Raw genomic sequence first — 12,392 nt, forward strand, 5'->3', positions numbered from 1 at the left:
TGCCTAAGTCTTTTTGAATCTGTGATCTTGCTTTCTTCGGGTGAATTCCTAGGAGTGGAATTCTCAGGTCAAATGGTATTTCTATTTTTAGTTTTTTGAGGAACCTCCATATTGCTTTCCACAATGGTTGAACTAGTTTACATTCCCACCAGCAGTGTAGGAGGGTTCCCCTTTCTCCGCATCCTTGCCAGCATTTGTTGTTCTTAGACTTTTCGATGCTGGCCATCCTAACTGGTATGAGGTGATATCTCATTGTGGTTTTAATTTGCATTTCTCTGATAATTAGTGTTGTGGAGCATCTTTACATATGATCTATTTTTGAAAATGTTCCGTGTGCACTTGAGAAGAATGTGTATCCTGCTGCTCTTGGGTGGAGAGTTCTGTAGGTATCTGTTAGGTCCGTCTGTTCTAATGTGTTGTTCAGTGCCTCTGCCTCCTTATTTTCTGCCTGGTGGATCTGTCCTTTGTAGTGAGTGGTGTGTTGAAGTCTCCTAAAATGAATGCATTGCATTCTATGTCCCCATTCAATTCTGTTAGTAATTGTTTTACATATGTAGGTGCTCCTATGCATAGATATTTATAGTAGTTATATACTCTTATACAAATGGGGTTATGACCCTTTATCATTATGTAATGTCCTCCTTTGTCTTGTTATTTTCTTTGTTTTGAAGTCTATTTTGTCCTATAGAAGTACTGCAACTCCTGCTTTTTTCTCCCTATTATTTGCATGAAATATCTTTTTCCATTCCTTCACTTTCAGTCTGTGTATGTCTTTGGGTTTGAAGTTAGTCTCCTCTGGGCCCTTCTGTTTCATTGCATTAAATATATCATGCCACTCTCTTCTGGTCTGTAAGATTTCTGCTGAGAAGTCTGATGATAGCCTGATGGGTTTTCCTTTGTAGGTGATCTTTTTTCTCGCTTTGGCTGCGTTTATTACTGTCCTTATCCTTGACTTTTGCCATTTAAATTATCATATATCTTGGTGTTGTCCTCCTTGGGTCCCTTGTGATGGAAGATCTGTGCACCTCCACGGCCTGAGAGACTATCTCCTTCCCCAAACTGGGCATTTTTTTCAGCAATTACTTCCTCAAAGACACTTTCTACCCCTTTTTGTCTCTCTTCTTCTGGTTCCCCTATAATGCGAATATTGTTCTGTTTGGATTGGTCACACAGTTCTCTTAATATTCTTTAATTCCTAGAGATCCTTTTTTCTCTCTGTGCCTCAGCTTCATTGTACTCCTCTTCTCTAATTTCTATTTCATTTACCGTCTCCTCTACCTCATCTAATCTACTTTTAAATATCTCCATTGTATGTGTCATTTTGGATACTGTATTTTTCAAAGTTTCTGTCACTTTCTTGAAGTCCTCCCTGAGGTCTTAAATATTTTTCCAGAGCTCTGTGAGCATGTTTACGATTTTTATTTTGAAATCTTTAACAGGAATATTGGTGATTTCAGTTTCACTTGGTTCTCTTTCTGTTTTTTGGGGGATTTTGGTTTGTATCAGGTTCTTTTGATGTTTCATATTTCCAATGAATAATTTGGAATAAAACTTTGTGTAGGTGGCGCCCTCTAGTGCCCAGAAGCTCTACTCTTTGGAGCTGCTCAGCCCCTGGAGCAATGGTGGGGGCTGCTCTTGTGCAGTGCTGGTGCCCTCCAGGAAGAAAGAGCTCTTTCCAGCTTCCTGGCTGCAGTGCCTGCCTCCACTGCCAAGGCCAGTGGGACAAGTGAACAGGGAGGAGCTTCTATGCCATGCCCCTGTAACTGCTGTAGATGGGGCCACCCTCTGGCTGGCCTGGCACTTTGGTGGGGTTAGCAGGTTTGTGAGCCAGTGCCAGTCAAGAGGAAGGAATGGCAGGCTGCATATCTCAGTGGGGGGGCCTCAGGGCTGCATTGCCAGCCAGGGGGATGGAACACCTGAAGGTCCCGAAAGTTCCCAACCTGCTGGGCTGAGTGGGCCAGGAAGATTTTGTCCACCTGTCCTTTCTCTTGAGGAGCAAGTTCTGTGAAATCCTTGTCCCTTTAGCAGCCCTCTTGCTGTTGGGGAGTCTGTCAGAGTGCCTGCCTTTCTTTTGTCCCGGAGTGGCCAGTTGTGGGTACCTGTTCTCCACAAGCAGCTGGAATCTCTGTCTTAGCTTTCCAACCCCACTAATCACCAGAGCACCATGCAATGTAGGTTCGTGCTCCCATAGCGGATCTCCAGGGCTGGGTGTTCAGCAGTCCCAGGCCTCCACCCGCTCCCTGCTCTGTTTCTCTTCCTCCCTCCGGTGAGCTGGGGTGGGGGAAGGGCTTGGGTTCCACCGGATTTTATACTTTACCCTTTTCCGTGAGGTCTGCTCTGTTCCCCAGATGTAGGCAGTCTGTCACAGTCTTCTTTTCTGTCCTTCTTTCATGATTAGTTGTATTTGCTATATTTTCATGTTATATGTGGTTTTGGAAGTTTCTGTCTCACTTGTCACACTGCCATCTTTAAGTTGAAAACCAGCACCACACAAGTTTGACCCTTGTTGCTTTGTAACAGGTTTTAAATCAGAAAGTGTGAGTCTTCCCCCTTTATTTTCTTCAAGATTGTTTTGGCTATTTGGGGTCCCTTGAGATTCTACATGAATTTCAGGGTGGCTTTATCTCTGCAAAGACATGGTAATTTTGATAGGATTTTCATTAAATCTGTAGATTGTTTTGGGTAGTAATGAAATCACAACAATATTTAGTGTTCCAGTCTGTGAACATGGATATCTTTCTGTATTTTGGTGTCATTCTTAATTTCTTTCAGTAACTTTTGTACTTTTCAGTGTACAAGTGTTTCACCTCCTTGGTTAATTACTAATAAATATTTTTATGCTTTAGGATTGTTTTCTTAATTTATTTTCAGGATTGTTGATTGTTATGTAGAAACACAAATGAGTTTTGTGTGTTAATTTTGTATCCTGCTAGTTTGCGGAATTTATTTTTAACAATTTTGTGGTGAATCTGTAGGGTGTACTACTATCACATAACCTGCAAGCAGAATTTTACTTCTTTTCCAATGTGGATGCCTTTTAATTTCTCTTTCTTACCTAACTGCTCTGGTGAGGACTCCCAGTACTTTTTGAGCTGAAGTGGAAAATGCGGGCATCCTTGTCTTGTTCTTGATTTTAGTAGAGAAACTTTCAGCCTTTCACCATTGATGTTTGCTGTGGGTTTTTCATGTATGGCCTTTTGTCATGTTGAGAAATTTCCTTCTATTCCTGGTTTATTGTTTTCATCAGGAAAAGGCATTAGATTTTGCCAAGTCATCAAGTGAGATGATACATAGTTTTTATCCTTCGTTATGTCGATGTGATGTGCTACACTTGTCGATCTTCCTGTGTTGAGCCATCCTTGCATTCCGTGAGTAAATCCCCGTTGGTCATGGTGTGTGATCCTTTTGATAAGCCACCCAGTTTGGTTTGGAGATGTGTTGTTGACGAGGTTGCACCCATATTCTTGGGGATGTTGGTCTGTAGTTTCCATCCGGCTTTGGTGTCAGGGTTTTGCCTCATAGAAGAGTTGGGAAGTTTCCCTCCTCTTCATTTTTTTTGGAAGAGTTTGAGGGATTGTTCTCAGTTCTTTAAACATTTGTTAGAATTTACCAGTGAAGCTGTCAGGTACAGGGTATGTCTCTTTTTAGGAACTTCTTTATTTTTCAATAATTTCAGGTTCACGGTCTTGTGCACCTCACACCCTCGCCGTGTTGTGACTGTCTCTTCACGAGGCACGTGGACCACATCCCTTTTGGCCCCACCCTGGGCTGTGACATTTCCTCAGGTGGCCCTTGTTTTTGATGGAGTGATGTTCAGGTGTCAGGATGTTCGTCATTGGGTTTGTTTGATGTCTTTCTCATGATAGGAATTGTGTGTTTGTGGAGGAGACCCAGAGATGAAGTGCTCTTCTGGTCATGGCCTGTCGGGGGTACTCGGCATTCAGATGATGTCATAGTGGTGACCTGGGACAGTGGGTTAAGGTGGTGCCCGCCAGGCTTCCCTGTGGTGAAGTCCTGACCATCCCTGTTCCCTCATCTACTCTTTACCTGGAAGTACCCCAGCCAGCCCTGCTTCAGTGGAGGTCCAGACCCCTGGGTGAATGTCTACTCAGATGCTCTGGGATTCTGGAGCAGCTACACCCCTCTTACCCTCCCCTTGGGGAAGCCTCCTGCTGCTCCCAGGCCCTGGTGTGGGCCCTTGGGCTGGAGTGCTCCCCTTGGGGTGTCCACGCACCTCTACCTCTCTTCCTCTGTTCCTCCTCAGAGCCCGTGTGCTCCTCGAAGGAGGCTTTGGGGTCAGCCCCTTCTCTCCTCAGCCTTGCTCAGGTCCTGAGGATAGCTGTGTCCCGGGAATGAGCCCAGCCTGTGTGAACAGAGCAGCTGGTCATCTCAGATGGTGGCTGCTCGCAAGGCTTCCATGGGCTGAGGCCACTTGGGCAGGTGGAGATGCAGGAGGGTTGGCTCAGGCCCCTGCTTGGACACCCACTGTCCTCACAGCAGGCTCCGTCAGACCATAGGCTGGGGGATGGGAAGCAGGTGGGCAGTGGGATATCTGGGAGGGGTGGCAGCCTGGTGGCTGGGGTGCTGGGGACTGCACTGGAACCTGATGAGCAAAACTTTGGTCCCATGCATATGCCTGGCCAGGTCTGTTGCTGGGGAGCCCTGGGCAGTGGCTGGCTCTTAGCTGCCCGTGCTGCTGGGGCTGTATAGACAGTGTGGGCCTGCAAGGCAGGTGGTGGTAGACTAAAGTTGCTCAGCATGTGGGGCCACTCTGACCTCATCAGAAGCTTCTCAGGAGATCTCTGCCTGGGGGCCCTGGCCTCCACCCATGTCAAAAAGGACCTGCCCCTGGTGGCCCCCTGTGGTCCTGCTCTGCACCCCAAGGCGGCTCTGCTGTTCAGGAAGCAGGACCCTCTGGATGTGTGGTGGGGGCTGGGCTGCTTCCTGATGGCTGGCCTTGAGCTTTCTAATTTTAGAAAGTCATTGAGAAACTCAGTGGAGCAAGAAGGCAGCGCTGGTGCCAGCTGGGGACACAGGCAGGGCTGGTGCCGAGGCATGGCTGCTGCTCTGGGCCGTAGGTTCACCTGTGAGCATGTGTGTGCCACTAGCATATTGGCATGTATGTTCTGCTGGCAGGCCAGGCTCCTGAGGGGGAGCACAGGCCTGTGGGTGGTGGTAGCTACCCTTCCCCAACCCTAACCTGCAGGAGGCCTTCCGATTCTGGAGGGCTTCTCCGAGAGACAGCTCTTGGGTGGGGTGCAAGCAGCAGCAAGGGTCAGGCTGGCCAGGCTGCCTTGGCCCTGATTCAGGCTGTTGCCTGCACGGTGGGTGGTTCCTGGAGGCTCCGCCTGGTGCTGGAGGCTCTGGGTGTCTGTGGCTGGGAGACCTGTGTCCCACGCAGCAGCCCCTCCGATGCCCTTTTTCCCTGCTAGGCCATGGCATACACCTCTGAGGACGGGGTCCTCACCGAGGCCATGATGGATGCTCGGGTGCAGGACGCCATTCAGCAACACCGGCAGAAGATGCAGTGGCTGCAGGCGGAGGGTGATGGGTCCGAGGGTGGCCAGCCCCTGCCCCCCAGGACACAGGCCCAGTGAGCCTGGGCACCTGGGCTTGCTGACCTGGCAGGGGTTCCTGTGTCTCCTGGTGACTGCCCACCTCCCCAGCATTTTGAACACATCTCTAGTCAGGGTTGGGGCAGCCCTGAAGGCCTCAGCCAGGAGAGCTGCGGCAGTGGGCCTGGTTCCTTGGTCCCCCAGTCTGTCCCCCCCAGGCTGTGAGCCTGGCTGGGGAGGGTCAGGCCAGGCCCAGAAATGAAGAGAAGGCACTACTCTGTGCCCAGGGACAGTGGCTGAGCTGCTGTGCCCAGCAGTCGTGGGCTGGTATGGTGGGGCCTGGTCTCACCCAGGCCCGTGCTGCTCACCAGCGTCATCCATCACTACTCAGGACAGGGAGGTGCCCACACACTTTGTGACAAACCCAGGGGCCGAGAACTATGAGCAACTCAAGCCTGAGACCAGCTGGTCACCTGGCCAGGGCAGACTGGTGCTGGGAGAGAACCCTGGCCCAGAAGAACCACAGCCTTCCACTGGAGTGGGGTCTTTTTATCCAGAATCTAATAAAAACTATGAACGAAACACCTTATGGTGTCTATCTCATGGATGCTGTGGGGTGCAGGGGCTCGAAAGGGTCATGGGGTCAGACGTGAAAGAAGATGCAGAGGCTGGAGCTTTCTGGAGAATTTACTGACCAGCAGGGATAGGGGGGTCACAGTGAGGTGCCCGACCGGAGATGCCCTGGGTAGGGTGGCCACACTTGCCACGCCGAAGGGCTCAGGGACCTTATTGCTGCTGGGCCAGGGCCTCCCCTGGACCCCCTGCACCCCGCCTCCCCCCACTGCGGCCCGCGGACGCACACGGCCCATGCACATGCTCCCGTGTGCAGACGGGCGTGGCCGGGAGCCCCTTTCCCGGCCTCACTACCCTCCAACGGAGCCGGCCCAGTGGTCCGCGGGCACGCAAAGACGGGCGCACAGGGAACTGGCGGCTTTAAATCACAGGCGTGGGCCCGGCGCAGGCGGCACTCAGGACGTGGGACGAGCGGGTGGACCCGGGTGCCTCGCCCCCGCCTGCAGCCCCGGCCCCCCGCAACCCCTCCCGGCCCCACCCGACCCCCTTTATAAAAAGAAGAGACAGCACCTTCCGCTGGACACGCCCGGCGGCCGCGGGCGCCCTGGCCCGGGGCGGCCGTCCAGTCCCGTGTGCGTGGACGCGTGGCCGGCGGCCCGCGAGTCCTGCGCATGGCTTAGAGGTGCCGCGGGCTCGGGTGGCCGTTGTGGTAGAGTTTCTGCTTCACGTGCACCATGTTCCCGGCCGCCTCCTCGAAAGGCCTGTGCGGCCGCCGGCCCAGCTCCCGCAGACTGCATAGCTTGGGCAGCCAGGTCCACGAGCCGTCTGCGGGCGTGGGGCACGGTCAGGCGGGCCGGGGCGGAGGCAGGCCGGTGGGCGTGGCGAGGCGGGCGGGGGCGGGGCCTTGGCAGGGCGGGGCGGGAGACAGGGCTGGTGGGCGGGGACGGGGCGGCGAGCCGCCCGTCCCCCACTCACCGTAGCGCCGGCCGGCCCTCCAGGCGCGCACCGCGCAGTGCAGGACGCCATCCATCCACACCAGGAACCAGCTGATGCAGAAGCCGAGCAGCAGCCCCAACATGAGGTCGATCTCCTGCTTGGTGACGTTGTCTGTCACGAAGTAATTCTCGGAGGCGTCCACCACCGACTGGTCCCCGTCGTACGGGATCACGTAGTGGACGTGGTGCCTGGGGGGCGGGGCGGGGCACCCGTTCGCCCGTGTGCGGGAGCCGAGGTCGGGAGGGGCGGCCAGGTGGGAGCCCGGAGCTGGGAGAGGGCGGGGCCCGTGGCCAAGGGGCAGCCGCCAGGGGCGGGGGTGCGTCTGCCCAGCCATGCTCCCGCCTCCTCTGCCGGGCCTGGGGGCGCCGACTCCCTGACGGGGTCAGGGACCACGGTGCGGGTGGACGAGTCGTTCCAGGGTGACGGCAGGGTCACAGCCCACGGCCAGACCCGGGGTGACGGGGCTGTGCCCACAGAGGGCCCTTCCCGCTCCTCGGGGACCACCCCTGTGACCTCTCCCTCCCTGCGGCCACGCCCACTCTCGCTTTAGCTCCGCCCCCACGGAAAGCAGGTGGGGTCAGCCCCGCTGCGGGTCGCCTCGCCTTCTTCAGCTCCCCAGCCCGACACGGTGCCGGAGGCCCGGGACGCGCGGCCCGGCGCCCCAGCCTCTCACCCGCCCTCCTGGGGATGCTCCTTATCCTGCCCCACACACATCTGCGCTTCTGCCACCCGCTCTACTGCTCCGGGATGGGCCATGTTCCAGCCGTCCAGGGCGCCTGGACCGCAGCCCCTGCCCGCCCGTGACCCAGCTCCCACCAAGGCCTGTGCCATGCCCCCCAGCCCCTCCCTGGGCTGTCCAAGCTCGGGCCTCTGAACCCTCCAGGCCCTCGCTGCCTCTGAGGGCCACACCGCACCGTCCCACAAGGCTCCTCCGGCCTTACGCCTGCCTGAATCCCCTTCTCCTCCAGGAAGCCCTCTGGGCCCTGTGACCCAGGATGGGGTGGCCTTCCCCAGGAGACCAACACCCAGGGCAACAGACTTGGGGCTACCCCCCGCCACCCCGACCAGCAGGAGAGCCCAGGGGGAGCGCTGGCACTGACGGCCCGAGGTGCTGGGAGTCCGTGCAGCCGCTGCGCCCTGGCTGTGGCCCCCCCCTCTGCCTGGCAGTGCAGGGACTTCCTCTCCGGGTCCCCCTCCTCCCGGGGCCCCTCTGCTGGTCTCTAATTCCCCTCCCACTCCCCAGTGTCCCCACCACCTTCCATGTCTGTTCTGAGCTCCAGCTGCCTGCGTGGTGTCTCCACGTGGGAACTACAGACACCTCAAACTCACACCTAAAAATAGCTCCTCCCTCCCCAAGCCTTCTTTTTCCATCTTCCCCTCAGTTAGATGTCAACACCTACACGGAGGCTTCAGCCCAGATAGGTCCCCCTCCCCTCCCCCAACCTCGCCACTGGCCGTGCCCCACGCTCTCTGCAGAGGCACCTTCTCAAAAATGGAAACCCCGCAAACCCTTCCTGACCCTGGGCCCCCGCTGCCCCTCTCTCGCTGATGTCCTTGCGCAGCAGGGGCCACAGAGGGCCTTCCTCCCTGTGGGGTCAGGGGCCCCCGGAGCCATCCTGCTGAGCATGTCCAGAGTGTGACATCCCAGCAGGTGGCTTCAGCCACCACATTCCCCTGGACCAGAGGCCACCAGCCCTGGTCCCTTAGCAAGGACTGTCCTGTCACTCATCACAGCTCATCAGCAGCCATTATCAATCATTAACAAGGGATAGAAAACTACCGATTGCTGCCCAGAATGTGTGGCTGCTGCTGGTCCCCCAGGAGAGGACACTGTTCGTGACTGGCTAGCAGGCCCCCTCACCCTGGGCACCCCAGGCTGGACCGGACCTCATGGGGGCTGACAGCACCGCGGTCGTCCCCACCCTGGCCAGCCCTCTGGGCCTTGGCACCACTGCTGCTTACCCATGGACACACGGCTGGTCAGGTAGGAAACACAAAGACCGAGTCGCCGAGGGAGCTAGAAGTGGCCCTTGGTGTCCTGCAAGTAGGACAAGGCTGGGCCCCAGCGACCCTGGGAGGCTCAGGAGCTCCAAGAGGTTGGAAGTCATGACCTGTGCCCCCAGTGCTGGCCTGGCATCTGTAGCAGCTTCCCTACCCTTTGCCCTCCTCCTTCTTCCAAATCAGACCCTGGGGGTGGGGTTCAGGTCTCCCTTGTGCACACAGGTTGCCATGAGAAGTATACATACAGGTGTCCAGCCTGGACCACACATGCTTCATGTTGTATATACACGCTGGCCACATGCACAGAACATGCGTGTATACCGTGGACGAAGGTCCACAAGCTCCACGTGTGTGCACATGCATACTTGCCTGGCATGAGCTGATGCATATCACAAGTAGATGCACAGGCACTCAGCCTTGCACACAGCCATCCTCTCTGCGGGCGCTGTGGCATATGCATGGCCATGGGCACACAGACACTGCCTGCTGGCACACACACACTTTGGAGCATTAGTTTATATACATGTTCTCTATAAAACTATCCACAGGCACACTTGTGCATGTATGCTTACTCTGCACACGTGATGTACATACATGGGTGAAGTCTGTTGTGGTGCTGCATGTGCCTGATTCATACAAGGATATCTCATATGCAAAACTGTCCTCTGCAGACACATTTGCCATACCCACATGGAGCACACTCTTCACTGTATATTGTATCACATACGTGTACTGTGCATACACATGTATGCTGTCAATATACAAGAACACTTTGTACACTGAATTTACATATCCTGTATGTAGTGATGTGTACAAAGCACACATATGTGGACACACACGCAGAAGCAACCCATGTCTTCAGCAGGCAGAACTCCATGTTTCCTGCATCCACAGACCCACCTACCCGTGCATGTAGTCTGGGCACTGCAAGTGACACCCTATGCAATACACTCTGAAAACACACCTGTCTCCCTGGCTAGGCCCCCAGTGTGAGGTGACAGGCACATACATGCTGGTCACAATACAACAGCCCACACACACGTGAAATGTGTCACAGATGTTTGCAGGGCTCGGAGTCCGGGCCAATCGCTCAGGACTGGCCCGCTGTACAGCCCCCAGGAGGTAGTGGTGCCAACTTGCCTTTCCTTAGCCTTGGGTCACGTGCACCAGGCGGGAGCACAGGGGTCTCTGGGGACATGTGGGCACCCAGCAAGCTCTCTGTGGGTCCCTGGCCAACACATGCAAGGAGCTCCCATCTCTGCCTTCCCTCAAGCCCATGTTCTGCTCCACTACACCGCTCTGTACCCCCAGGCAGGCGGCATGCTTAGTGCAGCGAAAGGTCCTGTCTCTCACACACATCCCCCGCCCACTGTGTGTGCGCATATCCCTGGAGCAGAGCAGGGTGAGCACAGGTCAGGGGCAGGTCCCTCCCAGCTGGTGACCTTGGGCACATCTCTCCGCTCAAGCCTCTGCTTTCTCAACGGGCCCAGCCTGAGGGTATCCTGAGGGGATGAGGGTGTGCATGCGAATGTGCGCGTGTGCCATGTGTACGCACATGTATATGCACAGACGGTACACATATGCGCATCTCATGAGAAGGTATTTATTTCGTACGTGGACATACAAACATGCATGGCCAGGAAGACCCCATCACTACATGTGCACGGAATGGGGGTCACACAGCGGGTGAAGGGGACCTGGGTTCTCCCCTCCCTCTCTGAGTGACCTTGGGCAGCTCCACCTCCCTCGCCTCAGTTCCTCCTCTGTACTCTGCGGGGTTGGGCCAGGTGTCCCTCAAGGTAGGTTCTGCCCACCTTGACCCTCTATACTGCCCTGTTCCTGGTTCCCAGGAAAGTTCATGGGCACAGTGCAGGGCTCAGGGGAAGGGTGGTATACTCTGTGGGCCCGGCTGTTTGCCAGATGCCTCCTGGGCTATTGGGCTCGGTTGCAGCTCTCTGGGCCTCCAGGCCCCACAGCAGGAGGCCAAAGGCCCTTTCTGCCCATCACCCTGGTGGGCCCTTTCTCTAAAGGCATTCTGGGGGGTCCTAACTGATTTGGTCATGCTACCCCACTCCTGGAACCCAATTGGCCAATCCCCAGGTGCCAGCCCGGGGCTGGAAGGGACGGGACAGTCCTTCCCGCACCGGCCTAGCGTAGCCCACAGCCTGGGCTTGGGGCTCCCCCACATCCCAGTGGCCCCGCCACACGTGTGATCACGCGTTTGCCCCACCCGGCGCGGACTCACCGACCACAGTTGCAGTGGCAGACGCGGTCCTCGCCCCGCAAGTGCGGGAGGATGTAGTTGTGGAATCGGTCCAGCAGCGCGTTCATGTCCATCAAGCACGCGATGGCCTGGAAGAGCCCATGACCCGTCACTGCCGGGGAGCAGCCGGCCGGGACCCCAGGCGGGGCGCCGGTGCTCTGGGGATAGGGGAGCACAGGCCGGGGACGGGGGCTCGAAGTCTGGGATGGGGACGCGCAGGGCACCCGGGGACGGAGGAGCAGCCGGGATGGGGGCACCGTGCGTCCGGGATGGGAGGGCGCGAGCCGGGATGGGGCGCGCAGGCCGGGATGGGGGAGCGCAGGCCGCGCGGGCCGGTAAACAAGGCGCGGAAGGTGGGGGAGGCGGCGCGGGCGCGGGCGCGGGAGGCGGCGCGGGCGCGCGGGAAGCCCCTCCGCTCACCATCACGATCGACGCCCCCAGAATCATGAAGATCATGGTGTTCGCGCTCATGGACATCGGGCGGGGCCGGGCCGGGCCGGAGCGCCGCCCCCCGGCCCCGGCGCCCCCCCGGCCCCGGCCCGATGCTGGGCCCCCGCCGCCTCCGCAGAGGTCAGCCCGCCGCGCTCCGCCGGCCGCGGAGGAGGCGCGGGGCGGGGCGGGCAAGGGACGCGGCGCTTCGGGGTCGCTCGCCGCCGGCCGTCGCGCTCGCCGCGCTCCGCTCCGCCCTCGGCCTTCCTCCCGCCCCGCCCCGCCCCGCGCCGCGCCGCCCGCTCCCCGCGCCGCGCCGCCCCCTGGCCCGCCTGCCCTGCCGCCCGGGCCGGGTCCGCACCGGACCAGACCGGCCGTGGCCGATGGGGCCCCGGGGCGGCTGCCCGCCCCCTTCCCCCTCCGCTGAAGGACCCCCTTCGGGACCGCGAGCAAGCTGCCGGGGAGGCCCCTCGGAGGGCCGGACGCAGGCCCACGGCAGGAGCCCGGCAAAGGCGGGGGCGCCCCAGGGTGCATACCAGTCTCAGCCCCAGCTTCCCGTAGGGGTCCGCCCCAGG

The 12,392-nt window shown here is 57.7% G+C and overlaps 2 protein-coding genes across 3 annotated transcripts in view; one reads left to right on the top strand and one right to left on the bottom strand.

The window, feature by feature from the left end:
* The window catches only part of LOC108387022 (ATPase family AAA domain-containing protein 3), a 29,871-nt gene extending 23,734 nt beyond the window's left edge, over positions 1-6,137 (top strand). For both annotated transcript variants that reach the window (XR_005056351.2, XM_036999655.2), the window contains exon 16: positions 5,433-6,137. Coding sequence is in view for 1 of the 2 variants with exons in the window: in XM_036999655.2 (XP_036855550.1) it covers positions 5,433-5,597 (165 nt within the window). In the remaining variant the exon portion in view is untranslated. The remainder of the gene's footprint in view (positions 1-5,432) is intronic.
* A 131-nt stretch (positions 6,138-6,268) lies between these two features.
* TMEM240 (transmembrane protein 240) lies at positions 6,269-12,063 on the bottom strand. The gene is made up of 4 exons (XM_036999561.2): positions 11,809-12,063; positions 11,371-11,477; positions 7,104-7,312; positions 6,269-6,953 (listed from the first exon to the last, which is right to left on the bottom strand). Exons 1-4 carry the CDS (start codon positions 11,863-11,865, stop codon positions 6,805-6,807), a joined length of 522 nt encoding a protein of 173 aa, XP_036855456.1. The 5' UTR covers positions 11,866-12,063; the 3' UTR covers positions 6,269-6,804.
* Between the last annotated feature and the right edge of the window lie 329 nt (positions 12,064-12,392).

This window comes from Manis javanica, chromosome 4 (assembly GCF_040802235.1).
Source record: "Manis javanica isolate MJ-LG chromosome 4, MJ_LKY, whole genome shotgun sequence".
Lineage (NCBI taxonomy): Eukaryota > Metazoa > Chordata > Mammalia > Pholidota > Manidae > Manis > Manis javanica.